The sequence below is a fragment of the Fusarium pseudograminearum genome, chromosome 1, assembly GCF_000303195.2.
Source record: "Fusarium pseudograminearum CS3096 chromosome 1, whole genome shotgun sequence".
In the NCBI taxonomy this organism is placed as follows: Eukaryota; Fungi; Ascomycota; class Sordariomycetes; order Hypocreales; family Nectriaceae; genus Fusarium; species Fusarium pseudograminearum.
Window position 1 is genome coordinate 6,434,488 of NC_031951.1, and position 27,615 is coordinate 6,462,102.

General features: G+C 50.0%; 12 protein-coding genes across 12 annotated transcripts, besides 2 other annotated features; 7 read left to right on the forward strand and 5 right to left on the reverse strand.

Annotated features, from left to right (window-relative positions):
* Nucleotides 1–15: 15 nt before the first annotated feature.
* FPSE_09196 (uncharacterized protein) lies at nucleotides 16–1,639 on the forward strand (the record flags this gene model as incomplete). The annotated part of the gene is made up of 2 exons (XM_009262313.1): nucleotides 16–275; nucleotides 328–1,639. 2 exons carry the CDS (start codon nucleotides 16–18, stop codon nucleotides 1,637–1,639), a joined length of 1,572 nt encoding a protein of 523 aa, XP_009260588.1.
* Nucleotides 1,640–2,471: 832 nt separating this feature from the next.
* On the forward strand, nucleotides 2,472–3,216 carry FPSE_09197 (uncharacterized protein; the record flags this gene model as incomplete). Its single annotated transcript, XM_009262314.1, has 2 exons — nucleotides 2,472–2,576; nucleotides 2,638–3,216. The coding sequence occupies 2 exons, from the start codon at nucleotides 2,472–2,474 to the stop codon at nucleotides 3,214–3,216; spliced, it is 684 nt and encodes a 227-aa protein (XP_009260589.1).
* Nucleotides 3,217–3,564: 348 nt separating this feature from the next.
* On the forward strand, nucleotides 3,565–4,105 carry FPSE_09198 (uncharacterized protein; the record flags this gene model as incomplete). Its single annotated transcript, XM_009262315.1, has 4 exons — nucleotides 3,565–3,679; nucleotides 3,744–3,772; nucleotide 4,011; nucleotides 4,077–4,105. The coding sequence occupies 4 exons, from the start codon at nucleotides 3,565–3,567 to the stop codon at nucleotides 4,103–4,105; spliced, it is 174 nt and encodes a 57-aa protein (XP_009260590.1).
* A 378-nt stretch (nucleotides 4,106–4,483) lies between these two features.
* Nucleotides 4,484–5,428, forward strand: FPSE_09199 (uncharacterized protein; the record flags this gene model as incomplete). Its single annotated transcript, XM_009262316.1, has 2 exons — nucleotides 4,484–4,601; nucleotides 4,653–5,428. 2 exons carry the CDS (start codon nucleotides 4,484–4,486, stop codon nucleotides 5,426–5,428), a joined length of 894 nt encoding a protein of 297 aa, XP_009260591.1.
* Nucleotides 5,429–5,761: 333 nt separating this feature from the next.
* On the reverse strand, nucleotides 5,762–7,197 carry FPSE_09200 (uncharacterized protein; the record flags this gene model as incomplete). Its single annotated transcript, XM_009262317.1, has 3 exons — nucleotides 5,762–5,944; nucleotides 5,993–6,901; nucleotides 6,955–7,197. The coding sequence occupies 3 exons, from the start codon at nucleotides 7,195–7,197 to the stop codon at nucleotides 5,762–5,764; spliced, it is 1,335 nt and encodes a 444-aa protein (XP_009260592.1).
* Nucleotides 6,133–6,199: a microsatellite.
* A 1,774-nt stretch (nucleotides 7,198–8,971) lies between the features above and the next one.
* FPSE_09201 (uncharacterized protein) lies at nucleotides 8,972–11,437 on the forward strand (the record flags this gene model as incomplete). Its single annotated transcript, XM_009262318.1, has 1 exon — nucleotides 8,972–11,437. The coding sequence occupies one exon, from the start codon at nucleotides 8,972–8,974 to the stop codon at nucleotides 11,435–11,437; it is 2,466 nt and encodes an 821-aa protein (XP_009260593.1).
* A 319-nt stretch (nucleotides 11,438–11,756) lies between these two features.
* Nucleotides 11,757–12,908, reverse strand: FPSE_09202 (uncharacterized protein; the record flags this gene model as incomplete). The annotated part of the gene is made up of 1 exon (XM_009262319.1): nucleotides 11,757–12,908. The coding sequence occupies one exon, from the start codon at nucleotides 12,906–12,908 to the stop codon at nucleotides 11,757–11,759; it is 1,152 nt and encodes a 383-aa protein (XP_009260594.1).
* Nucleotides 12,909–13,132: 224 nt separating this feature from the next.
* On the forward strand, nucleotides 13,133–13,685 carry FPSE_09203 (uncharacterized protein; the record flags this gene model as incomplete). The annotated part of the gene is made up of 4 exons (XM_009262320.1): nucleotides 13,133–13,237; nucleotides 13,290–13,312; nucleotides 13,383–13,565; nucleotides 13,622–13,685. 4 exons carry the CDS (start codon nucleotides 13,133–13,135, stop codon nucleotides 13,683–13,685), a joined length of 375 nt encoding a protein of 124 aa, XP_009260595.1.
* Nucleotides 13,686–15,495: 1,810 nt separating this feature from the next.
* On the reverse strand, nucleotides 15,496–16,003 carry FPSE_09204 (uncharacterized protein; the record flags this gene model as incomplete). The annotated part of the gene is made up of 2 exons (XM_009262321.1): nucleotides 15,496–15,637; nucleotides 15,816–16,003. 2 exons carry the CDS (start codon nucleotides 16,001–16,003, stop codon nucleotides 15,496–15,498), a joined length of 330 nt encoding a protein of 109 aa, XP_009260596.1.
* FPSE_09205 (uncharacterized protein) lies at nucleotides 15,980–17,780 on the forward strand (the record flags this gene model as incomplete). The annotated part of the gene is made up of 2 exons (XM_009262322.1): nucleotides 15,980–16,123; nucleotides 16,179–17,780. The coding sequence occupies 2 exons, from the start codon at nucleotides 15,980–15,982 to the stop codon at nucleotides 17,778–17,780; spliced, it is 1,746 nt and encodes a 581-aa protein (XP_009260597.1).
* Nucleotides 17,781–18,301: 521 nt separating this feature from the next.
* FPSE_09206 (uncharacterized protein) lies at nucleotides 18,302–21,710 on the reverse strand (the record flags this gene model as incomplete). Its single annotated transcript, XM_009262323.1, has 5 exons — nucleotides 18,302–18,983; nucleotides 19,033–19,229; nucleotides 19,276–21,375; nucleotides 21,428–21,546; nucleotides 21,599–21,710. 5 exons carry the CDS (start codon nucleotides 21,708–21,710, stop codon nucleotides 18,302–18,304), a joined length of 3,210 nt encoding a protein of 1,069 aa, XP_009260598.1.
* Nucleotides 21,711–23,159: 1,449 nt separating this feature from the next.
* Nucleotides 23,160–26,296, reverse strand: FPSE_09207 (uncharacterized protein; the record flags this gene model as incomplete). Its single annotated transcript, XM_009262324.1, has 7 exons — nucleotides 23,160–23,374; nucleotides 23,613–25,061; nucleotides 25,127–25,410; nucleotides 25,529–25,867; nucleotides 25,913–26,037; nucleotides 26,135–26,162; nucleotides 26,217–26,296. The coding sequence occupies 7 exons, from the start codon at nucleotides 26,294–26,296 to the stop codon at nucleotides 23,160–23,162; spliced, it is 2,520 nt and encodes an 839-aa protein (XP_009260599.1).
* A 165-nt stretch (nucleotides 26,297–26,461) lies between these two features.
* Nucleotides 26,462–26,492: a microsatellite.
* Nucleotides 26,493–27,615: the final 1,123 nt, after the last annotated feature.

Below are 27,615 nucleotides of genomic sequence, written 5' to 3' on the forward strand. Positions count from 1 at the left end.
ACAGACTCATTCGACATGGTGGGAATCTCGCAAGACGATGCGCCTTCAACGGCCGGGCGATCAAGCATCTCTGACGGCGATGCTGAGAGAGGGCGATTGCTTTCAGGTAATGATGATGATGAACCCAACGCCGCCGAGGGCTGCGAGGATGCTGAGCGACTTGAGAGCTGGCATCTGCAGCATAAGCGGCGTGAGACCCGACGCTGGAGTTATCTTGTTATGATAATCAGCACCATCGCGTTGATCACAGTTCTTGCTGTTTGGGTTCACAACTAGTAAGTCTTGTGTCAAATATCTATCATTTACCTGAACTAATATTTTCTAAAGCACTTTGACTTCTGGATGCGAGTATGATGGAAGTTGCAATGACATCTCCAAACTCTGGGGCCAGTACTCCTCATTCTTTTCTGTCCCATCAGAGATTGATTCATCAACACCTGATGGTTGCGATGTCACTGTCGCTATCGTCCTGTCTCGTCATGGAGCACGATATCCAACGACCACTAAATCTGAAGCCTACGACGCCACCATCACGCGGCTTCAAAAGTCTGTCACCAAGTACGGCAGTGGCTATGAATGGCTCAAGGAATACCAGTACAGTCTCGGGTCTGAAGATTTGACCGAATTTGGTCAGGATCAGATGATTCACTCCGGAAAGGCATTCTACGAGCGATACATTGGACTCGCCGAGAACTCGAACCCTTTTATTAGGGCATCAGGATCAGACAGAGTTGTGGTTTCATCCTACAACTTCACACAGGGTTTCTATGCTTCTCGTGGCGAATCTGGAGATGACTACACTGATGATATCCTGGTGATCCCTGAAGAATCTGGCATCAATAACACCATGTCGCATGGATTATGCACTTCGTTTGAGAAAGACGACGATCTTGGCGATAACGACGCACAAACCGCTTGGGGCAACAAGTTCCTGCCTCCCATTCGAGACAGACTCAACCGAGATTTGAAAAAGGCCAAGTTGTCGCTGAAGGAAACCGTCTATCTGATGGATCTGTGCCCTTTCAACACAGTCAACACCCCCGACGGCGCAGTGCAGTCCAAGTTTTGCGACCTCTTTTCTACAGAAGATTGGCGAAGCTACAACTACTGGCAGACTCTCAGCAAGTACTACAAGTACGGTAACGGTAATGACATGGGACCAACACAGGGTGTCGGATATGTCAATGAACTCATCTCCCGCCTGACACGAAAGCCCGTCAAGGATGAGACAACTACGAACAGCACATTGGATTCCAACCCAGAGACGTTCCCCCTCGACAGGGCTCTGTATGCTGATTTTAGCCACGACAACAGCATGGTTTCCATCTTTTCCGCTATGGGTCTGTACAACTACACAGGCAAGTTGCCGAAACACCACATTGTGCCAGCCGTCCGGGCGCACGGCTACTCATCTGCGTGGGTGGTCCCTTTTGCGGCGCGCATGTACGTCGAGAAGCTCGAGTGCGGCGCCACCAAGGAACAGAAGGGCGAGGAGTATGTGAGGGTGTTGGTCAATGACCGAGTGATGGAGCTCGACACCTGTGGAGGAGATGAGTATGGACGTTGCACTCTGGAAGACTTTGTAGAGAGTTTGTCGTTTGCTAGAGAAGGAGGACACTGGGATCGATGCGATGTATGATTTAATGTTAGGTTTAAAGTAGAGAGCGGTTAATTGCACGTTATTGCTATTTTGAAAGGCCAGTGTCCGCTGTAATGGACTGAAATAGACCTGAGGCGCAGGGATTGTAGATTGAGTTGGAAGAGGAATACGAGGTTTTCGGGGCTAGGAACATGCTAAAGCTCGATAGCGAGAGCGATTCATGAGCAAAGTCATGGTCAGCCTGTTAGGAGTAAAAACTAACATTGCAACCATCTGTATCGAAAGGTTCATGAGCTCACTGATCTGGAGAGTTTAGAGTTTGCTTGTGTATTAGGTTGGGCTCGTGTCCAAGGATCAAGGAACTCATCACTAAATACCTAGCGGTTCATCAACGCCAAATGCAGCACCCAGCATCAGCGCCAAGCTCACTGTAAGCAGCCCCTGTATGTTAGGCCCTGGCCCGCCCGTGCAGCCGTCCACTGAAGTGGGCAGCTGTCCATAGCTTCCCGTTCGACACGGGCCATTTATTTTGCTTATTCTTTTGCAATTGATGAGTGAGATCGGATCTCCCAGCAATCTGGAAAGCACCCGACCTTGGACCTGGAGCACAGCCACCTCACCCACAGACAAGCCCAAAGTCAAACAAAGGGCCTCGAATCTTACATACCAGTCGACCTACATACCCAAAACCTCCATCTTCAAACCTTCCCTTTCCACGGCAATTGTTCCGTCAGCATCGAGATACGTCTGCCCGCTAAAGCAATAATCTTGACTTGCGTCATTAGGACTTGCACGTTTTACCATCGCCATCACATGATTGAATCGCAACAAAACGAACTGCCTGGGATATACTAAAGCGGGATAACAGAAGATGGTGTCGACGGCTGGAGGCATCGTGATTGCCATTATTGTCCTGCTATTCGCAGGCGCCGCAGGATGGTTCATATTTACACAACTGCGCGCCCGCAGACTCGGGGTACGTTGATTGCCCTTGCTGCTCTAATCCTGAGCAACCAGAACTGACTCTCTATCTACAGCTCCCACCCCCAAGCTTCACATCATATCTACCATGGCATAAAGAAGACGACGGCTACGGACCCCCGCAACCTGCACCAGGAGGTATCGTCGGCTGGTTCAACGATCAGTTCCGAAAGCTGAAGAACCGCAACAACCGATCCGCCGCAGGCGCTTACGAGCAGTCCGGTGCAGCCCGCGGCCGTCGCGGCTTCGGTCCCCTCGACCCGGACGAGGCATGGGACTCGCGCGTTGGAAACGAAGCCGACCAGTATGGTTACTATGAGGAGGAAGTTGGTGGCCGTGGTCGAGATACCGCATACGGCGGAGGCGGTTACAACATGAACCTAGCAGCAACACCGGGACTGTCGGGTGGACGAGGATTTGGCGATGGAGAAGAGGACCGTGGCCGCAGGGCAAGCAGGAGTCCCACCTCAGGACCTGGTGGACGAAACCCCTTCGATGACGATGCTGCTGCTACGAGTTTGCGCGGCGTGAGCCCTCGACCTATCGAAACGGGATACGGAAAGTCCAAGCCCAGAAGTGGCAGCGCTGAAAGCAGCCCAACAGAACGACGGTCTGTGTTCAGAGAGAACATGTGAGAAGATATGAATAAGTTGTTTGATTTCAGGATGAGACGAGACAGGAGCTACGAGGACTACGGATCGTTTACCGTTTTGCGTTTTTCATTTATCGGCCTTTTGAACCTCTTGCTGTGGTTGTGGCCTGGGTATTCACTGGGTGGAGGAGCTCTGATATATCATGACTTTGTTTATATGCGTGTTTTCTCTTAAAATTGGCAGTTCATGTAACATTTGTATAACTTATGGCTAGGTGGTTTAACTTTTGAATTAATGGCGTTGTGATATGACATGTAGGCCCAGCCATTGACGGATTCCATCGTGACCAACGCATAGCAGTTTTGTTTCAGATAGAGCCATTCGGTAGCAATGTCTCTTCAGGTGGAAGCTCCGGATGGGGTCTTGTCCGACCGGCCCCGGTTTTCGGCCCCTCCTCGCAGACGTCAACTCGAGGCTAAGGATGTTTGGGAAGTAGGTAGCTCATGTAAGTAATGCCTGGAAAGTGTGGTCAGCTAGATAACATACGAACATGTGATGATATTCAATAGTTCTCTTGAACAGATATCTCAGGAACAAAGTGAGTCTTTCATGACTTCCAAGAACTCAGTTTCGCTGATCCCTTCTAATGGGGATCAGTTATCATCATTGTTCTAGTCATATTCCCCCCTGAAGACCCACGTTTGTCTTGCTTCGACAGCAAGGCAATGTTCGCTTTTCATGAATGACTAATGGGTGAAAAGGAAAGATTTCGATTTTGGCTCCTAGGGTTCTTCTCTTCCTTTTATACTGCTGACCGTTGCTGCTCTGAGTCACAGCGTACGTGTCCATTGTGGTGAGAGTTCAGTTGCTGTGTGAAAATAATATTATTTTGACCATTTGAGCTATGACAGGCCAAGCAATGGTCATTTGATTTGTTGATAAAAACTAAGTAAAACTGGAAGATTTGAGCATCTATAGTTACCAACTAGCTGTTTAGACAAGTGTTTAGGGTAACGTCAACAAAATTTGGTCTTATAGGCATAAAATGTCCTAAGTCCCTCCTAATAGTTTGGATAAAGATGAACAACTTCAAGTTGAATACTTGTAAATATAAATTTACTGCATGATGATATTCAACATTGCTTCCTATCCCTTCATGTGGGCTTCTGGTATGAGGACTAGGAATCGTATGCCGTGCTGAGCTACCCCGCCAAGATGACATGGGAGCCCCTCCATAAACCTGTTCCGCCCAATCTCATCATAACATCATTGAATTGAATTGCACATTTCAACTACGAGAATCAAGACAATGGCGGATCTCAACCTTCAAGCTGTTCACGATGAGCTCGTCTCAGTGGCCTACGAGGCTGGTGCCATGATTTTGGCTGCCAACCCTGCTGAGCTCGACACCGATACCAAGCTCAACTGTATGTCCTTCCTGTCCTTGACAATATAGCTGACCTGACGTTCTCCTGTAGCCGTCGACATCGTTACCGAAGCAGACAAGGGCGTTGAAAAGATGGTCTCGACCCGACTATCATCATCCTTCCCCAATGTCTCATTCATGGGCGAGGAAACATACAAGCCTGGCATGAAGCTCGGCCCCGAACCGACCTTTGTTGTAGACCCCATCGACGGTACCACCAACTTTGTCCATTCGTTCCCCAGCGCCTGCATCTCTCTGGGCCTCGCCATCGACCGCAAGCCAGTTGTTGGTGTTATCTACAACCCCTGGCTCGACACCCTTTACACCGCCATCAAGGGCCAAGGTGCCTTTCTCACACACGGTCGCGGAAAGGAGCCTCAGCGTCTTCCTCTTGCGCGCTCCCCCCGACCCATTGAGGGATTGGGATCCTCGCTTGTAGCTATCGAGTGGGGCGCGCAGCGGGACGGACCAAATTTTGATGTCAAGGTTGAGGCATTCAGAAAACTCACAGCTAGTCGTGAGACGGGCGGCTCAATGGTGCACTCCCTCCGCTCAATGGGTTCTGCCGCGCTGAACATTGCTGCTGTTGCGGCCGGCCAGTTGGATCTGTACTGGGAGGGTGGATGCTGGGCGTGGGATGTCTGTGCTGGATGGGCAATCCTCAATGAGGCCGGCGGCCGAATGGTGCATGGAAACCCAGGCAACTGGGATCCTGAAGTTGAGTCGCGCGTGTACCTTGCTGTGCGAGGTGCCCCAAGTGGCCAGAAGGAGCTTGTTGAAGAGTTCTGGGCAGTCCTTGGAGACAACAAGCTCGATTACTCCATTTAGAGAGCCTATGGGACGAACGATAATGAACACTTCGAAATAGCGAGATTATAGAGAAAATGGACACAATACTAGAAAGAGTCACTTGCGAACGACTTATACTATGATGATTTTTGTCAATTTTCACTAGCTACATGTTGAGCTGTGATAGACAGTAAAAAACACACCCATTGCTCCGTAAAAGTCCCCATGACACAGTTGTAATAAACGAACATTGTGTTCTTTTCTCAATGATGAATCTCCCAGTTTCCGAAACCTCTCCTTGTTTTTTTTGTTTAAATGCGTGGTATCAGCCAACATGAATTTGTTGTTTTGTATTCCTTTCTCTTCCTTGATTTAGATGGACGGTTCTGTTTTGACCTTGACCCACTCGGTCTTGATATCAGGTTCGGACTTGACTTGTGGTTCAGTCTTGACTCCAAATTCAGTCTTGATTCCGGGCTCATTCTTGATTCCAGGTTCTGCCTTGGTCTGAGGGATAAGGTCGCCCACAGGTGTGTCCTCTCGGTTGTCGATGGACTCTTCGGTTTCAGTCTTGACCTCGACCTACTCGGCCTTGACATCCACCTTCTTGGCAGCGGGCTCGCCGGCGGGAGCCTCATCGCGGCTTCGCTTCTTGTTATCGCTAGACTCATCGGCAGTAGACTGGATGCGAGGCATGGTGTCATTGCTGCTGTGCTTGGCACCGTCCTTGGCCTGATCCCGGTCACGACCACCATCGCGTCCACCACGACCGCGACCGCGACCACGGCCTCCGCGGCCACCGCGACCTCCTCGTCGGTCCTTGAAGCCGTTCTTCTGGTCGTTGTCGCGGCGCTGCTTCCAGTTGTCGTTGTCACGGCTGCCGGAGTCGTTACCGCCACGGCCGCGGCCTCGGGCCTTGCCGGATTCCCTGCCCTCGTAAAACTTCTTAGGTTGGGTGTGGTTAGGCTCAATCTTTCCTTGCTTAATAAGCTCGTTCTTCTCGTCGCAGTAGGCACGCTTGCTCATGATCTTGAGGTCATGGTCGTTCCACTTGGGGGCAGGCTCTGCCTTGAGGAACTTGTTGGCCTCCTCCTCATCGGCGAATGTGACAAAGACGGAGCCCTTGAAGAGACCCTCGTTTGTGCGTCGAAGCTTGATACCCTTGACCTCGCCAAACTGGGCAAAGAAGCTCTCAAGATCAAATTGAGTGTTGGGGGTCTCGTCACCAAAGCCCTTGACGTAGACGGTGGCGGCCTCGACCTTGGACTTGGAGGTGTTTAAAGGCTGGTAAGGGGTCTTGCGCTTGAGCTCCTCCTCACCCTCCTCACCGGAGAGATCGAGGAACTTGCTGTCCTTGAGGGCGGCAATGACGGCGCTGTAGGGCTGGAATGTTCGCATGCGCTTGAAGGAGTGGATGGTCTTGACCTTCATGGGCTTGTTCTCGGTTCCGCCGCATGACTCCCACATGAACTTGTCTTGAGGGAAGTTCCAGTCACCAAAGTAGAACTCGACCTAGAGGAGTCAGTACGCGCGCCGGGGAAGGAGCGTTGAAAAGCTATACATACCTGCTTGCGGATAGCCTCAGGGTCATCAGTAACCTCACGAACAGAAGGGTCGAATTTGCGGTTGTTGCGGGGGTTCTCGTCATGCTTGGCGGTAGTCTTGAGAATTTCCTTCTTCTCTTCAGACTTGTCCTCTGAAGTTTGTGTGGTCTCCTCGGGCTTCTCTTCGGTGGGCTGGGTGGTAGGGGCAGCCTCGGCCTCAGGCTGGAGGGCCTCGACAGGCTTGGGGGCTTCAGCTTCGCTCATTATGTATTTTTATCGAGAAATGATGATTTAATGAGGTATGCGATCGAGATAGTGTAACCGATACAAGTTGAAAGATGGAGCGTTGTGGTATGTAGAGGAAAGAAACTAGAAGCTAGGTGAGAAGGAGTCGCGAAAAATACAAGGTGCCATAAAAAGATGGTGGCGGGGTACGGCAAAAGGGAGTCATCGGCGAACCTACACTCAAGTTTGAGTCTGTAGCTGCCTAGTAGAAACGTACCTGGGTATTGTATTCTCAAATTGAGATTGCGGAACAATTGATTGTGCAAGGAAAAGAGTTTGTTGCACAAAGTCAAGAATGCGATCGATTAATTCTGCCGGCGCGAGAGAAAAAATACATGAAAAAACCCATTCAGAGGCCCATCGTTAGTCTTGCGATTTCACCGCCCGCCGCTTTAGGCCATCCGACGCGCTCTGTACTTCCATTGTTGGAGGCTACAGGCAGCGCTAGGTACGGCTTGTCCCCCACGGAAGCCGATGGACCCCACTTGCCAATCATCCATTGTTCTACGTTTTGCGCTTCGATTGTTTGTCCTCTCAAGTCTTGGTATAAAATAAATAGCCTAAAGAGTGTGGCCTAAATAGCATAAGCTGACCTACTAATTTCGTCTCTTATGCTTCCAGCGTCCAATCTTCCAAAAACTCAGGTCTGTTCCATTCTTCAACAACGCAGATGAGGCAATTTACCAACTCTATAAAGAGTTTTTTGTCTAATAATACTTAAACCTAGAGGTCCAACCGTTTGTGTAGTTATTTGCTTTTACTCAGAAATACAATTTCTACTGAGTTTGCTTACCTTTAACTGCTGTCAATACAACAAAGTCAGTCTTAACAAAGTTATTGTGCCGTAATTAAAATAAACAAACCAATTGACAAGACAATTAAAGAAAAACTATCATAGCAAGCTATCAACTGCCGTGAATTAAACAATGAAGCCGTCATTAAAGATGTCTCGTGATACAAGCGCTATCGATAGATCACCACGAGGGATCTAAGATCTGTTTCCATTGCCAAGATAAACGTCGAGTTTCGAGTCTTCACACCACCTCAAAACTTGGCAGCAAAGCAGATTGAGTTCCCGCGAAATGAAAGCGCTCAAGTTGATCGTTAGCTGTGATCTGATTGGGCCTTTGGATGGGTGCTTGGCTTGGAACCAAGCTTTCTAACCATCCAAGTTTCGAGCGGACCTGAAGATCCGTGGCACATGTAAAAATTGGCAGACACTGCCCAAAACAAGCACCATTACCACACTTTGCTGCAGGCATCGGGAATTTTCGTCCTTTTTTGCCTGTGACTGACCCATACCATGACAAGCATGGTACCACCTTGACTGCCTTGCCTGCCTATGCGGGAGCGTCCGACGTGATCGTGATCTCAGACATCAATAGAGCGATACTTGGAATAATCTTAGACTTGCCTTAAATTCTCAAGTACCACTCTAGTGTTGCCTCTTTAACCCCACCTCCCACTTTTGCAGGGAGCAGCTTGGGAATGACATCAGCCATCCTGAGCTATTCTCAACAAGTTGCGCAACGCCGTGTCATATAAACCTCCAGTGTCCGACGCAACCCGCAAGATTACGATACCTGCGCTCTAATCTTCGAACTACCATGTCAATCTAATTCTTCACTCTCTTTCAAAAATTATCACCTTTTATATAATCCTTTCGCGACAATGTACTAAGCTCGGGCGATCAGCCACAGAAAGCATGTGCGCATAAGAAAAATACCACGTATACCAATTGCAATCGAAAACCATGAGACACTACCGGGGCTCCCTTAGGAGCCTCCATCGAATACCCTCTCGATTCAACAATCACACACGACTCCCACGAAGGCGATTGACGCCTCGCCAACACCGTCAGTTTTGGACGTCGCATTCCAAACGCGATCCTAAGGAAGAAGAACAACAACGGTCGACGTTGCCAGTAGCAGTAATCACCGGCGGGCTATTCATCTGGTGGCTTTACCCTTCTGACGACTTTGCACAGCTTTCCGGCAAACAGGCCAGATTACGAAACGATAAGGACTCAGGACAAGACAAGAGCCCAGATAAAAGTCAAAATTCCGAATCAGACGCGGACCAGTCGGCTTGGATCAACTTTTCTCGCCGTTTCGAGGCATTCTCCACGCTTAATAGCCTTGAGTTCTCCTCGTTTCCCGACAAGATCGTCAACTCTTTGCTCCCGGAATGGTCCAGACTCATCCCCGGATATGTTCGCAAGCTACAGCGCGAGCTGTCCATGTCACCGGGCTCTTTGGCCGACGAGATTTGGCATGATGCCCATGATCCATTGATCAACCCCGAAATTCAATATTCCGCCACGGTCCGAGTATCCCCTGATATTTGTGACGAAGAGAAGGAATATTTGTCTAGGCGGAAACGAGTCGCTAGAGTTGGCCTGGCCAAATATCTTGGGCTCAAAGAGGATGAGGTTCATCCGGACGACGTTCCTACAATCGCCATGTGTGGCTCAGGAGGAGGTCTGAGAGCGCTCATTGCGGGATCCGGATCCATCCTTGCCACAGAGGAAGACGGCTTATTCGACTGTGTGACATACACATCGGGCGTGAGCGGTTCATGCTGGCTTCAGGCTCTGAACTTGACCTCTTTTAACCAGGGGAGCCTCAAAAAACTAATCGAACATCTGAAAGCCAGGTCTTCCACTCACATTGCGTACCCACCCGAGGCATTTCAGGCGCTTGCCTCCATGCCCACCAACAAATATCTGCTGAGTGGTATGGTTGAAAAGCTCAAGGGTGACCCCAAGGCCGACTTTGGCTTGGTTGATGTCTACGGCGTGTTGCTAGCAGCAAGATACCTGGTCCCGAAAGGAGATCTTGGCGTCAATGACCGCGATTTCAAACTTTCGAACCAACGGCAGTATGTTCAATATGGACAGCTCCCGCTACCTATCTACACTGCCGTGAGGCACGAAATTCCCTACTTGCCTGAAGCGTCCAAACAAGGGCCTATCGAAGCTGAAATTGCCAAGGAGGAGGCAAAGAAAGAAGCTTGGTTTCAATGGTACGAGATTACTCCTTACGAATTCTTTTGTGAAGAGTTTGGCGCGGGTATTCCCACATGGGCTCTTGGCCGAAGATTCAAGTCAGGCCGTGACATCGCTCCTGAGCACGGCTTCCATCTTCCGGAGATCCGATTACCACTACTCATGGGCATCTTTGGTAGCGCATTCTGTGCTACCCTTAGCCACTACTACCGAGAGATTAAGCCCCTGGTCCAAGGATTAACTGGCTTTGGCGCCATTGATGACCTTATCTCGACACGAGACGATGATCTGATCAAGGTGCATCCGATTGACCCTGCCAAGATACCCAACTTTGCTTACGGCATGCACGGAAAGCTCCCAGAGACAACCCCTGGAAGTATTTATGACAATGAGTACATCCAACTCATGGATGCCGGAATGTCCAACAACTTGCCCATCTATCCTCTTCTCCGACCAGGTCGAGATGTTGATGTTCTTGTCGCATTTGATGCTTCTGCAGATATCAAGACTGATAACTGGCTCTCAGTCGCAGACGGATATGCTCGGCAACGTAATATCAAGGGCTGGCCAGTTGGAATTGGCTGGCCCAAGTCAGGAGAAGCCACATCTCAAGTTGTCGAAGAGCTCGATGAAGCCCAGGCCAAATCTACACGTGAGGCGGAAAACAAACTTCGAGAAGCCAAGAAAGAACAGAAGGAACTGCGCCAAGAAGCTCATGAAGAAGGCAAACAAGTTATGGCCGAGAACGACAAAACTAAATTCGAACATGGCGATCAAGAGTCCGGTGATTTGGGATACTGTACTGTCTGGGTCGGAACAAACCAAGAGCGCAGTTCTAAGCCACCTCCTCCTTCAAAAGCATTATCTGGAGATAACTCGTGGCAATTGATGGAGCCCGAGGCCGGCATTGCAGTTGTCTATTTGCCATTCATCTCTAACGACAAGGTGCCCGGCATCTCCCCCGGCACTACCGACTACCTCAGCACATGGAATTTCATCTATACCCCTGAGCAGATTGACAATGTGGTTGAGTTGGCACGAGCAAACTACAACGAAGGAAAGCAGCAGATCCGCGATACCATTCGTGGAGTTTACGAACGCAAGAAGAAGCTTCGTGAGGAAGCCGAGAAGGCGCAGCGAGAAGATCGCTATAGATCTCTTGTGAGGAGAGGAGAGGGTGTCCGTCTGGGCGAGGGCGACCATTTCAGTTGAACTGACACAACTTACTGGCAGAAGAATTGTTTTTGATTCACAAAACCATGTATCTAGTATACCCATTTGAGCGTCAGGGACGCAGCGTAATGCAAAAAAAAAAGTTGATTCTGACTCGCCATTGTCGAGGAGTTTTGTCATTGTTCTACATTGTATCGTACATTGACATTTCCCGACCCGATTCTCTAGGGTCCTATGCTCCCATGTAATTTTTTATACACTGCCCAACCTGGGCGAAGAATTCATTATTCACATCCAGGGTCGACGCCTTACACCGGCCCTCCGAGTACATATATATCCAACACGATGACGCCTCTTTTTAGATAATCTCACCAATATCAATATGAGGGGCCTTCCAGGGCTTGGCACCTGGCTCGTGCATATCACTTGGTACCCGGACCTTGTTGCCAGGGCTGTAGAGATACCACGCCTTGAGGGCGTTCATTGAAGCCTTCCACCTAGCAAGGTCCAGACTAGCACCGGCACCTTCTCCGAGCTTCTCCGAGCTACTGTAGATGCCAACAATGAACACGGGTGTTCGTGAGTGACGACCCGTCTCACTCTCTAGGCGGGCAATGGGAGCCTCGAAGCCTTCACGGGCGCAAAGTAGAGCGAGTTCTCGTGTGGGCAGCTTGAACTGGAACATGGCGGAAACGTCGACCTGCCGGGAGAGAACGTGGGACTTGACAAAGTCTCGGGCGGCATCTTGACCGGCGTGGGTGTAAATGGAACCGACAACGGCCTGAACAAAAGAAGAATGCGCCTCGTGCTGGTAGTACTTGTATCCATCCTCGCCAGTCTTGGGCTCTTCAATGACATCGCCGAAATCGTCATCGAAAACCACTCGGCTGCTAATTCCACGGCGGGGCGTAAATCGGTCGGTATAGGCGGCCTCTTGACGAACATATCCCCATCGAGTCTGCATGCCCGAGTCCTTGGGTGCCCACTGTAGCAGACCTGGGTCGACCTCCTCTCCGGGAGCAGCGGCGGCCTCGACACCCCATCGACGAGCTATTTGGTGCAGGGATTCCTTTCCAGCAAAGGCACGGAGGACCTCATAGACGATGGGCATTGGCAGACGGGGCCATTTGCATATAATGTATTCGAGGACATGGTAGTTGATGAATGTGCTGCCGAGGAAAGCGAGGTTCGAGTTGTTGTAGCTGGGGTTCTGGTCGGCCGAGGGGACAATGAGAGTGCGGGCGAGAGTCTCGAGAGGGATCTTGTTGGAGAGGGATAACCGAGCATGGAGGGCAGCAAGCTTAGCCGACTCTGCCGCGCGTTGAAAAGGAGGAGAAGGGAGAGGTTGAGGTGTAGATTGTTTGTTCTCAGTTTCGGTAACGGTAGCCGAAGTGGTCTGTCGTCGAGTCGTTTGCAGAAAGGCCTGTCTTGTGATATTGATGCCGCCGCGGGCTTGGGCTTGGGCCTGCAGCAATTGGCCGCCCAATCGATCGAGCCGTACCCGCTTCATCGAGCCAGTCTATTTCCCTCTATCCCAGATATCTCCAAATTCCCTGCTGTTCGTAATTGAGGGCGACGGGGGAGGGAATTGTCGCCTGTTCTTTTGGTCGTCGACGGGGAAAAAGTTCTGCGCTACAAGCCCAGAGGCTAGAGTCGTGTGAGCTGGGGTGTGGTTGGTCGGAACAACCTGCGGCCCGCTGAGCGTTTCTCCCGGGCGAGCCTTGGAAGCTTGGGATGGGGACCTCACCTGCTGGTAACCGGCCATTCGACATCAATTCAACGTCGCCATTGCGCACCCCAACCCTCTCCTTTACGTTCATTGATAAGTTATTCAAAATGGTGAGTGGGAATGTGATCGCCCTGTATGAACCTGCGCTGACAATTGACCTAGGGCGGCGGCGGCGGAAAAGTCCCGTAAGTCTTTAATTCTCACGAACCGACGCAAAAAACGAGGCGACCGTATCTAATCCATATCCTACGACAGTTACCCTAAGCATGTCTGGTCCCCAGCTGGTGGTTGGTACGCGCAGCCTGCCAACTGGCGCGGCAACACCCTGATTGCTGGTGTCGTCATGGCCGGCATCGTGGCCGTTACTTGGAAGTTCAGCTCCGAGCGAGAACAATGGGCGCACCGACCTGAGCCAGGTCAATGGTATGCCAGCCGACAGTACGTTATACGGTCCCGATTTGCGAACGAGAGCGAGAATACTGACAGAAACGCAGCTGGTCAAAGCAGTTGAAGCAGTGGGATGCGGAGGATCGTGAGAACTCAACAAAGAGCGAATAGAGTCTGGATAAAAAGACCTGTGTATATTTCTGCGACAGATGAAGACAATCTTGAGTTAAAGATCAATATTTAGGGCTTCTTGATGTTTTGTGATGAAACCGAAGCGCTGATACCGTTCGTGAGCGTATTCTGTCCAAACACAACCGAATTGGGATAAATAGCAATGCCTGAAGATCTGGGGACAACCAGCCATGCCTTTCTGTGACGATCGGCTTCTCCAGCGTCGCATACTGTGTTGGAAAGTTAGTGAATTGCTGGTTTATACATGCCTTGATGGGCAAATCAGAGCATTTCTAAATATGCTTATGAGGATGGCTATATACGCTCTAAACCCGTGCCATATGTGACTGATCCAAGGGCCACAAACAAAGCTCGTTATGTCTATGGGTTCCTGGAGTTTAACTTGCCTTTGTTTTCAGTTCATTCTGTAAAGACGTGGGTTCAGAGTGATCAGCTGGCTTCTGTTCTGGAACTCCATTTATCGGATGCTTTGTCTCGCCTGTGTCATGTCGTCTTCTGACAGGTCACCTCATACCAAAAAACCGATGGTTTCATTCAATGCCTCAGATGATATGGAATTTGTGTAAATGATGTGCCATGTTACAACTAAGGCATTTCTCGCTACTGGAAGAAGGACGTGTGGCGCAGTCTCTAATTTGTGCGATCTAGCGAACCATCCTTGACCTTCACTGCGAAGTAGAGCAGGATAGGAAAAATAGACGGCTTGAGGGGAGAGGTTACCTGAAAACGTCTTGACAGAGCTTCAAATCGAGACGGCCCTTTTAACTAAGTAGGAGAAAATACCATATTACTACGTCTTTCATATGTGTGATTATAGCTGTGCTTCCAATCGGTTAGTCGTAAGTATCTCATGTATCGTGATATAAGGCCATAGCATTTCGTACTACTGACTTTAAATAAACCCAAGAGCTTCCGACAAGCCTTTTGGAAAGGGATGTTGGAGATGAATAAAAGCATAAGGCAGTAGTCTGAATCCTTGAGCTCTGTATATTTCTATCTTCACCCTTGTCCTTTTGCAGTGTTAAAGAAATACGACGAAGACTTTGAGTGATGAATGTTGGGCACCAAACTCTTTGATATGGTGATGGTGGTATAGCCAACGAGTGTACCTTGTGTTCTAATTGCCTGATCCCATGCATTACGACCAGTAATAACTAGATTCCACAATGACCAGGCTGTGAATCGTTGGTTATCAGTTATCCAAGACGAACTGTTGTGCATCTGAGAGGCAGTACAATTCAGCCCCAGACAGCGTGCAGCATGCCAGTGATGCAACACTTTGAATACCTACTATACGCACCTCCAATCAGCCAGGTACAAGTCTCGGGTCCAGGGGTACTTCGTGGACACAAGGATTAAACTGTCTGAGTCCACTTTAAGCCGCTGCCATTGAGGTCACTAGGTCACTACCGAGCCTAGGCTTAAGTATCTGTCTGTAGGACCCTGGTACAGCTCTGTTGGCTTGTTGAGGCTTCAAGGCTGCTTTGCGTTGTCATCTTTGTAGTTTCCCCTCTTTCGTATTGCTTTGCTACCAATAACTCTAGGCTGATGAGTGTTTGGGTCTGTTTTATAAATGATTGCAGCGACATTTGCTCTTATTCGTGGAAACCTCAGGCCTGCCGTCGCAGTCGCAGAGCATCCATGGTTTGACCTCCGATCTCGTTCCGCCAGCATCGATCAAGTTCTAGGAGCCTAAGCCACAAACTGTCAGTGCATTCAACCACCTACAACACACTTGACCTACTAACATACTCTCTTCCTACAAGACATTACTCGACCTTTTTTCTTTCTACCTTGACATTATCCATTTTGGCTTCTTACCCTTTCTGTCCATCATCACAGTACATACTCGTCTGGCCCACCCTTGTCTTGGCACTGCATCACCGTTGTTCTTTGCCGTTTGGGTAACCTTGTTCGCCACCGCCCTAGAGCTGGAGGTCACCGAGCTATCACCTTACATTGCCAACTTTCCTAACGATAACCTCGTTTGGCTCCAAAACGGGACTAACCCTTTGCTCGTCGATTGTTCATCTAACAACACCTGACCGACGCATCACCACTTCACCCGACTTTCTAACCTCAACATCCGGACCTGCCGCCAGAGCTTACTGCACTCTAACGCTTGGTCCATTACGCCATACCTCGGCCATAACTTTAAACGACTTCTTGCACCAACCTTCAGTCTGGCGTCCCGAGCTTTTCGCCTTGCCGGCCTTGCTGTCGGCCTTGGTTTGAGTGCCTTGACTGCGTATCAGCGCAATCAAGCGCAGCAGATGTCTTCTCATGCCGAAAGGCATGGTCACCTCGACGCGACCGCGGGGCGTGAGGTGGTGTATTGCCACGCCTGCGCCAACGAATGGTACCGAGACGAGGGTGGCTTAACATGTCCCGAATGTCGTGGAGAGATCACCGAGATTGTAAGGCTTAAATCGAACCCGTCAAATGCCCCGCTTGCTGACCATGAATGCTTAGATTGACCCCGAGAACGATCCCCGCGACCTTGGCCACCATTCCTCCGCTTCTACTTCACCAGAGCTTCACCCTTATGATTCGGATCCCGATGAAGCCGATATAGATGAACACACCAACCAAGGCTTTGTATTTCGACGCAACATTCGGGAGGGACCCGGCCACCATCACCACCATGATCCGGCCTATGCTCCCACTATTGAGAGTTTCGTGAATATGCTTAACCAATTCGGAGCGCGGGCACCCGATGGTAGATCGTTCTCCCACGGACCTGGCGAGCATGGCGAACATCAAGGACACGGAGAACACGAACGCCAGGGGCATGAAGGACAAGCAGGAGAGGGAGAGCATGCTCATCCAAACTTTGCACGTGTACAGCGGGCGACTTTCACTGGACCCTTTGGCTCCGGAAGAACCACCATAACAATGATCTCTACACCTATGCATACAACTCATACTGTGCCCCCTGGTGCCCCAGGACTCCAGGCTTTCCAAGAGTATGCACAATCCCTTTCTCGACGCCCCGACGGACCAAGGGGTCTACGGGTTACAGCTATTTCATTGACCATGGGAGCTAACCAACCTTCCAGTATATTTTCAGACATACTACGTGATACCGGACCACCACCAGGCCATGAACATGTCGGCGAGGATGGCATGGGTGGTGGCCATCCACCTGGCTTCGGTCGAGGACTGCAAGACTTACTGAACCTCCTTACCCCAGGAAATGCTGTGCATGGTGATGCAGTGTACTCTCAAGAAGCCTTAGACCGTATCATCACCCGGCTCATGGAGGCCAATCCCCAGTCCAATGCGGCACCCCCAGCTACAGATGAAGCCCTTCGGAACTTGGAGCGTAAGCCTGTCAACAAACAGATGCTGGGCTCCGAAGGTAAGGCAGAATGCACTATCTGCATTGATGAGATGAAAGAGGGAGATATGGCCACATTCTTGCCCTGTAGCCATTGGTTTCATGAGGAGTGCGTTACACTTTGGCTGAAGGAGCACAATACGTGCCCCATTTGCCGCACACCAATCGAAAAGAATGACCGAGGTGCTAGCAATAACAGTGGTAATAACAACAGCAGTGGTAGCAACCAGTCTCAAGGACCAGCTTCAGGACCTAGCTCTGATCGGTCCAACCCTTTCGCAGCACACATGCCCAATGCATACAACACTGACTGGGAGCCATTCGACTGGACTTCTCAGCCTCACAGCCACTCGCGCCCGGCACAATACTCACGACCTCCTAGTCAGAGCCAGAGCCGCCTTAACGAAGTCCTGCGAAATATCTCGACACAGCGAGAAGAGAGAGACCGAGAGCATGGCCGCGAGCGAGACCGTGCCACAACATCTGGGTATAGTTATGACACCTCTCGACTGCAACGTCGCAGCTCTCATTCCCCCACAAGTCCTCGCGCGCGAGCTCCTAGTGAGCATGGCGCACGTATGAGACAAAGAAGCCCTTCCCAGAGCAGTCGACGATCGACGGCAGATTCGGACCAACAATCTCGAACTAGCGGTCATGGTCCCATCAGCTGGCTCCGTGGCCAATTCAGTAGAGGGCCAGGTACCGGATCGCCACGAGACGGAAGTCGGCAATAGGATGGCCACTCACAACATTTTAGAGGAACCACATTGGGTACGATATCAGACGTCCCAGTTCCTCGTCCGTTAACTAGCTGGATCGAAGAAGATACGATGCTCATAAGGCAGGTTTCGCGAAGGAGACGACATGCGGGCATCCTGGCACTTTGATACGGCGAAACAGGGATCAGACTCTTGAAAGAGTACTAAACTCACAGTCTTAACGTTTTATGTACAATTAGAATAGAGAAATCGTCACAGGGGACGAGGAGCTGGATTGGAATTAAGCTGCGAGCGGCATTGCTAGTTATATAAATGGACGTCAGGGATACCCATACTGAAATGAAGATTGAGATTGACCACTATTGGTGTGATGTATGTTATTGGATTAAAGGAAGCCAGAGGACAGACAAGATTTCGCAACACTGCCAAGGCCCTTTATTGCGACAACAGCTATTAGAGGCTCTTTATAATAGGTAAGGACAGCATCATGCCCGTAGCTCAAAATAAACAACGGAGGATTCTTGAACGGATACCAACTAATCAAACACATCCGTAGCGAAACGCTCATTCCTACTTCTCTCAAACCATTCCCTTGCCTTCTCCTCTGTCGCACCCTTTCCTTCTTGTGTCTCCTCTGACCTCTCCATGGCAAGACGAACGCAGATATCCTCAACAGCCTTGCCAATCTCTCGGCTGCCACAGATGAACACCTTGGCACCCTGATCCCACACCTTGAACACGTCGGCACGGTCGTGGTAAATACGGTCCTGGACGTACTTGCAACCTTCAGAATTGTCGGTGGCTCGAGAATAAGCCCGACGGACATCCACCGCGCCCATCTGCTCCCAGCGTGCTAGCTCCTCAGCATAGAGGTCGTCATTCTTAGGGTCACGGCAACCGAAGAAGAGAAGGGCGGGAGCAAGCTTTCGGCCAGCGGCAAGCATAGCAGCGCGTTCTTGAATGAAGCCACGGAAAGGAGCGAGACCAGTTCCGGCGGCGACGCAGATGATTGGGGTGGTCTCGGGATCACTGGGGAGATGGAACGCTGCGCTGGAGGCGCGGACTGAGACGTGGAGTTTGTCGCCAGCGATGAGTTGGGAGAGGAAGTTTGTGGCGACACCAACATGGCGACCCTGGCCGGACAGCGAAGGGGCGTCGAGGAGGGAGTATGTAAGAGTGAGTTTGCTGGGGTCGGCGAAAGGAGAAGAAGAGATGGAGCTGTCGATGTTAGCACTCTGTTCTGTTGCGGATTTTACACAAGACTTACTATTGTCGGACTCTCATGGGAGGAAGCATGGCGAGGTATGAGCTGATGGGAAGAGCAACAGCTGGGTACTTCTCGAGGAGGTCCAGAACTGAGACCTTCTTGGCCGAGACGTCTCCTTGATAAGCATCGCCGGCAAGTCTCTCGAGCTCCTGGATAGTCGCCTTGTCCTCGGTTGCTTCAGACAGGGCAAGGATGTTCTAGAAATGTCAGCATAGCTCGAAATTCAGTGATGAGTGCACATACCCTCTTTGTTGCTGGCTGCGAAAGTTCAACATAGGCACTGAAAACGTCAAAGGCAGAAATTGCGATGTTGGTAGGCAGTGTGGTAGGACCGTCAGATTGAATCTTCAGGAAAGAATCCCAGGCCAGAGAAAACCTTCGGAAGACCCTCGACACTGTCGCCCTTGGGTTCAGGGGTAAGATGGCGAGGTAATCACCAGCCTTGTAGGTCATTCCCGAAGGAAGCTGAATCTCAATGTGCTTCTTGGCGGGACCAGTCTTTGTGAGGGTCTTTTCTGAGACCACGAGCGCTTCCTCAACGTCTTGACGAAGAGTGGTCTTTCGTGGTGTTGTCACTTCAACCAAGAGACCTCGTTGTCCACTTGCCTCATCGTCAGTGACGTTGTACTTTTCCTTGAGATTAGGCCAGAGAACGGTATCTTCCCAGGCTTCAAAGTCGCTGAACATGTCACTAGTGGCAGCGTCGGCACTGCCCATAGGAACAAGGCGGGTACCGCCTCGCTGTTCAAGGGTGGTATCGACAAGCTTGGGGATTCGGAGGAAGGTATCAACCCAGTCGTGGTGACCACAGCCAAAGACGGCGTAGGAGACCTTTTCCATCTCGTTTCCGGCCAGGTCTTCCATCCACTTGATAAAGTGAGCGGCGTTGGAAGGTGGCTGACCCTCGTATGAAGCAGTGACGATGACAACGGGTCGGTCTTCGGGGAGGTTCTGCTTGGCCTGATCCAGGGTACCGATGATTGATGCGCTGAAGCCATGGCCAGCGGCATCTGAAGCAAGTCTGTTAGCCAGGGCTTCACAGGTACCACTGTTAGAGCCGTAGTAGATAGCCATGGGCTTTCCGTTGCTAGCCTTGACTCCCTTGGATGCTGCGGGAGTCTTGATGTGGGAAGCGATGCTAGTAGTGGCACCCTTTCCAGCCAGTTGACCCTCAAGATCCGTGGGGGTCATGCCGTGTCGCAGAGTGCAGTTGAAGAAAAAGTTGTCAGGCTTGATGGTGAGGTTTTGCTTGATCTGCAATTCGTAGTTGGGATCGGTCTGCGTAAAGTTGAAGTTTTGGAACAGCAGAGCCATTGCGAGAAGACTCTCTTGCCATGCGAAAGGCCTTCCGATACAAGCTCTCTTGCCGTTGCCGAAAGGTTTCCAGCAGTTGGGGAACTCTTTGTTCAACCTGGCGAATTCGTCGTCAAGCATGCGTTCAGGAACGAACTTTTCGGCATCGGGTCCATACACGACGGGATCAACATGACCTCTTGACAGGACGGAGAGGACAGTTTCACCCTTCTTGATGAGGTACTTTCCTCCAATGAAGGTGTCTTCGATAGCTTCGACGCCGAAACCGGTGATGGGAGAGCTGATTCGGAGAGTCTCTCTCAGCACGGCGCTGAGGTAGGGAAGCTTGGTGAGGTGTTCCACGGTGACAGGGTCGCGGCCAATGACCTCGTCAATCTCCTTTTGCAGCTTGTTGTAGGCCTCTGGGTTCTTGAGAAGGTGGTACATGGCGAAAGATAGGGTGCCCGAAGTTGTTTCGTGACCAGCGATGAGGAATGTGATGAGTTGGTTGGTGATGTTGTCGTCGGATAGCTTCTCGCCTGTTTGGGGGTCAACACCCTCAAGCATAGCAGCGAGCAGATCCTTTCTATCAGTGGGGTTCTGCTTTCGTGTCGCAACGACTTCGTCTGCTACTGACTTCATGAGAGCAATGTCGGCGTAAAACTTGTCGTTGGCTGCGCGGTAGAGAAAGTTGGGTGCGAATGCAGGTCGTCTGTTTCTGTTTCCTGACTCGAGAAGGAAATCGCCCATCGCTTCGATGAAGGGGTGCAGCTCCTCCTTGTAGTAGGAGTTGAAGCGAAAGTCCATGGCACAAAGAGCCAAGGTATCGAGTGCTAGACGAGTGAAGTTGTCACTGGCGTCAACTGGTGTATGGGGACCATGGCGAGCCAGCTTCATACACAATTGGTTCGCGATCTCGTGCATTTCTGGGAACATGGTTCTGATACTGAGAGGCCCGAATGCAGGAATGAGAATTCTATGTGCCTTGCCCCAATTGGGCTCATCCTCGAATGCTGTAAATAGTCCATCGTGGACACCTTCTCGTACAACCTAGCGAAGTTGGTTAGTGACGCCTTATTGTTTGTGAATGGCAAAGACAAACACTAAGCACAGATTTCAACGTCTTTTTGAAGCGCTTTTCATCGCAAGCCTCATTGATAAAGGCATTGCTTGAGACAAAAGTGGGTGTTTTCGAACCCAGATGCAGTCTGAAGATGGGGCCTGTTGAAGGTTTAGTGGCGGTCAAAAAAGCAAAGGCAGTGAGGTCATTCACCATAAGTGTCGGCCAGACGGTTGAGATCATTGAGTGGGTTCGTCTTGAATTCACCCAGATTTCCAATGAGAGGGTAGCCAGGAGGCTCGGGGATGGGCACAGATTCAGCCATTGTTGTGTATGTATGAAGAAAGGCGAAGATGCAGGATGGAAGAGTCGTTCTCTTATGCCAAAGATCAGCACCTAGACCAGCTAGAAAGCTTCAGCTCGTATGAGGCTTGGCGTGTATGTATGGAGCAAAGTTTCTTGATTGTGTTTGGTTAGTGTGTGCTGTGCGTTGACGTGGATCAGTGAGGGGAAGTGCAACTGGAATTGTATTTAAAGTATCTGGCGCTCCTTGAGTAAAGATATTGATCTCCTTTATGTTCTGTCCCAGGAGAATAATGGCTACTTTACTAGACGTCATGCCAACGCGGCCATTGCTAATACCGGCGGACTAAGGAGCCTCAAAGTGACCAAAATGTTGTTATTCTAGGTCCTGCATCAAACTCCGGCCCCGTCCGTATCAATTGCCGGTCATTCTGGCCAATAATAGGGGAGGCATTGCATCAAGTTGCTCAACTTGGTAACGTTGCCGTTTCTGTCTCTTCTCTTCTTCTATGCCTCGGCCGAAGCCGTGTAGATCCACACTATTTCCTCCACCGAAATCCGTCTAGCGGCGAAAACGGTAGGATTGTATTCCCGAATCCCCAACGGAAGTGGAAACGGAGCAATTGATGAGCATCAGGTATGGGTTTTGGGACAGAAGAGATCTGGAGGTTTGGAGTTTGCTTGTTAATCTAGACCAGTCTGCGCTAGCACATTCATCACCTGTCTTGAAGCTAGAAGTCACTAGAAGTCACCTATGCCTCTATCGCACTCATTCCTGTACCATTCAACAAAAACACTGCACAAAACAAATACAGGTAATCATTTCCGAATTCTCTCACTACCCGATATCACCAATATCGGTTGTCTGATCGCCGCCTTGGAGTTTCTGTTGAAACGGCCCGTCGGCGTTGTAGATCCTCGACCGGCGTTTAAAGACCCCCGTCCTCCGACCTTTTGACATGTGCTTTTAGCAGTCGCGCTTTGACTGCGGATTGATGCTAAAATGCTTGGCTTGTCGTCTCGCAACGTCAAAGCTCTCGATTACCTACCGCGTATTTGGTCATTGCTTCGATCAACCTAAATGCCATTGACCATAGTTCTAAGATTGGGTTTGGAACGTTTCATTGAGACTACAGCCCAGTATCAACCCTATTTCTTCATCACCACGGACTCGCCGTCGGTAACAGCCACACCTGCCACCACGTCATTCTTTTAGTCTCTTCACAGCCTCAGGCGTCCTTCTCAACAACAGCCTATAAAGAACAAACCTTGATCATAAACAGACCAAAGGACCACCACTAACATTTCCGAGGCTGATTACATTGTTATCTGGCACACATAGTGGTAAAGCATAAAATTGTATCATTATTACTCAACCAAACGCCAACAAAACGTTGTCCACATTATTCATCAGACCTGCCTAGCCATCCCAGGGCTCCATACTCTTATTGCTCTCCTTCATATACTTGCTTTAAGTGTATATAGACTCGGTGACAGCATTGACTTGAAGTCCCCATTCCGCCATCTCGGCTTCAGACAAGAACTCGAGGGGGAACCAGACGAGATGTCCCTTAATTTGCGACAGCTTCTCTCTCGCGTCAGCTATAGGGAGGAACTGGTCGAAAATGTGGCCTGCTTTAACGCCCTTGGGAGGCAGATATCTATCGTAGTCTTCGAAGGTTTTGACTTGGATTTGTTAGTTATGAGTTGAGATTGAGTTGAAGGTGAAGGTGAAAGGCATTTGTTAGTTATAAGTTGAGATTGAGTTGAGATTGAAGGTGAAGGTGAAAGGCTAAAGGTGGATCCCGCGACGGATAGCCACGAGGTGATCAAAATAGGCATGACAAAAAAGGAAAGAGCGTTTTAAAGTGGAGATGGCTTCCAATCCATGAAGCAATAGAGAACAAGAAATGGTAAAACTTACTATGATCATCGGGATCAGAATGAAATAGATGTCGGAAGAGCATGGTGTTCTTATCCGCTCGGCTAGTCCACATGTCCCAAAGTTCATCGCTGAGGGGATCCTCAACAAACTTGTACGACTCATCTTGGTCGTAGATGTCGTTGTCGGGGTTGACATTGACGGGCATGGCGTTGATGTCTTTGGAAGCATCGTGCTCCTGGGGGGGCAAAAGACCCATGTGTTCACGCCAGAGGTAGCGACGAAGTGTAGCCGCATGGTAACCAGCCTCGTAGGGCTTTCCATCCATCATACTGGGGATCAAACGAGTATCCTCCATGACGACACTCAATTCACTGTCGTGATCACCGAGCTGACTTCGGTCATTGAGATTACTGCTTCCGCAGACCGCTATACGATCGTCGACGAGTAACAGCTTTCCGTGAATATATAATTCTTCTTGAATCCAGTTCCTGATCTCAGACTCGGGGTCTTCTTCGAACCAAGATTCGCTCTTCAGGCCTTCTTCACCAGTGTCAGCCATCGCGTGGTGAGCGACTGATGATGTTGTGTGGACAGTTTCAGGGGGCATAGCAGCCTCGAATTTCTTTCGGGCCTCCATCGTCTTCTTGATATCTTCGTCAAGCTCTCCCTTGTCCTTGTCTCTCCTCATATGCTCATCGCCATCTGAGTCTTCTGGGTCGTGGATGCCATGGATTCCTTCACTCATTATCTCCTCGGCTTCAGCACGTTGGACCTTCTGGTAACTAACGCCAGTCTCCTTCTCAGCCTTGATGATAGCAGGTGTCTTATTGAGACGATCGTAAGATCGCAGGTTGAAGAAGAAGATGTACTTGGTGGGGTCAACGCCCTCAGCGCGGCACTGACCAAAGATAGAGTGTTCGCCACGGCAAATAGATTTGTACTGGTAATCCATGATAGCACGTGTGCCCGTGGCAGCTTCTTCTCGTAGATCTCCAGCAAATCCAGGGATTGCAGGGATGAGAACGATGACACGGAATTTGCGACCCTCCTTGTCAGCTCTGACGACCGCATCAACGATGGCGCGACCAATCTGGTTTTTTACCGGAGCTTGCTGGTCGCCTGTTGCAGTAATAAAGAACTGATTCTCGATGTAGATATAGTGTTGAGCCTTTGAGATAATCTCAATATATGCGTTCTGGATGCTGTGGTCGGTCAAGATGCCGCTGCTCCAGTCGGCGCTCGATCGGACAATCTGGCAGTTAACGGTACCAACATCCTCGAGGTTTTTGGTGCTGAGTGGCGTGTAAGGGTGTTTTACGTAGTCTCCTACTGGATGTTTGGGGCGCTGAACTCCAACGAGGTCCTCATCCTCGCCCTCCCTGCCCTCCAACATCAACCAGTTGAACCTTTCGTCACGTTTATACTTGTCGCGCTTTACGAAATTCCAGCGAAGGATGAAATGCTCAGCTACATCTATCACTGCAGCGCCTTTTTTTAATCAGTTTGGGAGTTCTGGGAAGTTTTGAGGTTGAAAGGCTGAAAAGTTGACATACCTTGGATGCACATCGCCACATCGTGCCAGGGCATGCGTCCGAAGTCGGCCTTACTCAATTCGTTATCCTGCCAGCTGTCCACGTTCTGGAAATCCATTACACGGTTGTTGTTAAAGTCCTGGCCCGGCCAGATTTCGTCGCGAACGTCGGCAGGGTGGATGTCGGCAAGGGCATGTTGGTGGTTATCCCAACGTCCGAAACAGAGATCGAGACCACCAACAAAGGCGATTTCGTAATCAATGACAATGAACTTCTCGTGGTGAGCCCAGTACCAAGTCATGTCGCTAAGAAATGGGTTAGTAAAAAATAGCCCAACGGGTGGTGGTGATATCGCCAAGTCAGGCGCAAACACCACAACCTCGACCGAAGTGACGATAGCTCGCCAATTGCTTCTTAACTTACCCAAAGTTTTCAAAAACGTTATGATCAGGGTGTCGGGCGACATGGATGTTTCCATATCCGGGGGTTCCCTTGGGGCAGAGTCTCCTCAGCGCATGCTTCGTATGAGCTGAGTTACACGTGAGGGCCTGTTCAACTTCCTTGTATACGCAGACGTAGATTTGAACACCAGCCTCAGCCTTTCTCTTGATCAGTTTGTCCAATCGGTACCCCTGCTCTTTGTACGGGGGGCGTCGGAGGAAGAGCTCGGGCGACAACCACCAGTCGGCAATGTATATAGACTCTTTGGCGTTTTCGAGGGCGATGGAAACAGCCCAGAAGTAGTCCCTACCATCGACATACCTGCAAAATTAGCTTTCGGCTTAGAAACAAGGCCAATTGACTTACCATTTCACGCGGTTGCCGGCGCGCATAGGGAAGTAGGATTTGTAGCGGTTCTGCTCGCAGATGGCTGTGCGCTTATCGTCGCAACGCTGTTCATGCTCTTCATCGTGCCTGTGGTTTTTATTGAACTAAAAAGACATGTGTGTAAGCTTCGCAGTTCGAGGTAGCGGTTAGGTTATAGATCGCGACAATGCGACACGGTCAATTGGGAAGCGCGCAGCATACCAAATTTGCCAATTTGCCAATTTTATGTCTATAGATAAGTATTAGAGACTATCAGTTTGAGCGCGACACACTAATCACTAACTTTTGGTGGACTAGATGTACTTTCGCATCATGAAGCTTGAGTTTCTCCATCAACGACTCGGTTCGCTTGTGTTCCGCCATTTTAACGGAGCTCTAGCGATCTGTAGGGGTCTTTCAAACGAAAAAACAAACCAGGAGCGCTCAGATCGCTGTGCGCCGGTATTCGGCAGCAGATCGATCGGAGAGGAATATGAGGGGCTGGTGAGATTGGAGTGAGGGGGGACAAGATGGAGGGGTAATGAGACGGAAGAAGCAAAAGAAGAAGAAGAAGAGAAGACACGGAATGTACGAGGGTGACAATGCCTTTAGTCTTGGAGAAAGAGAAAGTCAGAGTAATCAAAAGGCTTGGCTCAACTAGGGACAGATCCTCACGCGACAACCCAAAAGATGAGCTTAGTTACGGATCGCGACTACAGCTCTTTGAGACTGGCGATGTCATCGAACAAGCCAAGCTCGAAATGCAGGAAAACAACGCCAAGCCGGCGAGACGGCGCGCAGAAAACTCTTGGATAGCATCTTACAGGTCCAAACCAGGGACTTTCCCTCTATTACAGGCAAACATTAAGCCTCGGCCAAGCTAAACAAGATCACGGCATCCGTCATGACCCGCACACATCAAGCGGAACACGTAATGGGCTGCGCACAGGGCTGAAGGGGTCGTATCACGAACCAACCAATCGTCTTTTGGATACCGTATGAAGCTTTTCATGGTCTCCCTTGCCGAGCATCTCGTTAAGAGAACAAGCAACAGCAAGAAAAAGCTTGCATTGTAACTCTAAAAATAAGAAGAGCCTGTAGCCAGTCATGCCATTTTAGTCTCATAATCCCGTTTATCCCCTAGACCTGATGACGTCAGAAGCTATATCCTGAATTTAGGCCTGTCTTGTCACAAAAGTTCGTGACGATCAGCCGTTCGACCATGTTTCAAGCTAATCAATTTGTTGCTGTGCATCAATTAACGGGTTCAATGGCAATCCTTGCCTTGATATGCTGTTTAATTGACAAGTCCTTTCAGCGAGCCCCTGGCCATATGGACCCAGCACCTTGCATGATCTCGACTGATAGAAGCGTAGCATCTTGACAAAGAGCCATGTAACGCCCTGACAGGCCGTGATGGTCAGGTTCCTGGATGAAGGAAATTTCCGGGATTGGCAGGTTGTGCCTGGTCTAGTTTGCTTCCAATCAAGTTTCTCAATCGCCAATGGTTATGTACCAGGTTCACCATATTGATTGTGCTGTCTTAAGCTTCGATTGGTGTAACCGTATTGCAGTTTCCTTTTCAATCAATCACTCACTCTCTTCAATTTGCGTAATATATACTTATATTCGTGCATATCTTGTGAACGAGATCAGAAGCAAAGAATAATCTCTACAATTTATTATCCAACACAAAAGACGGT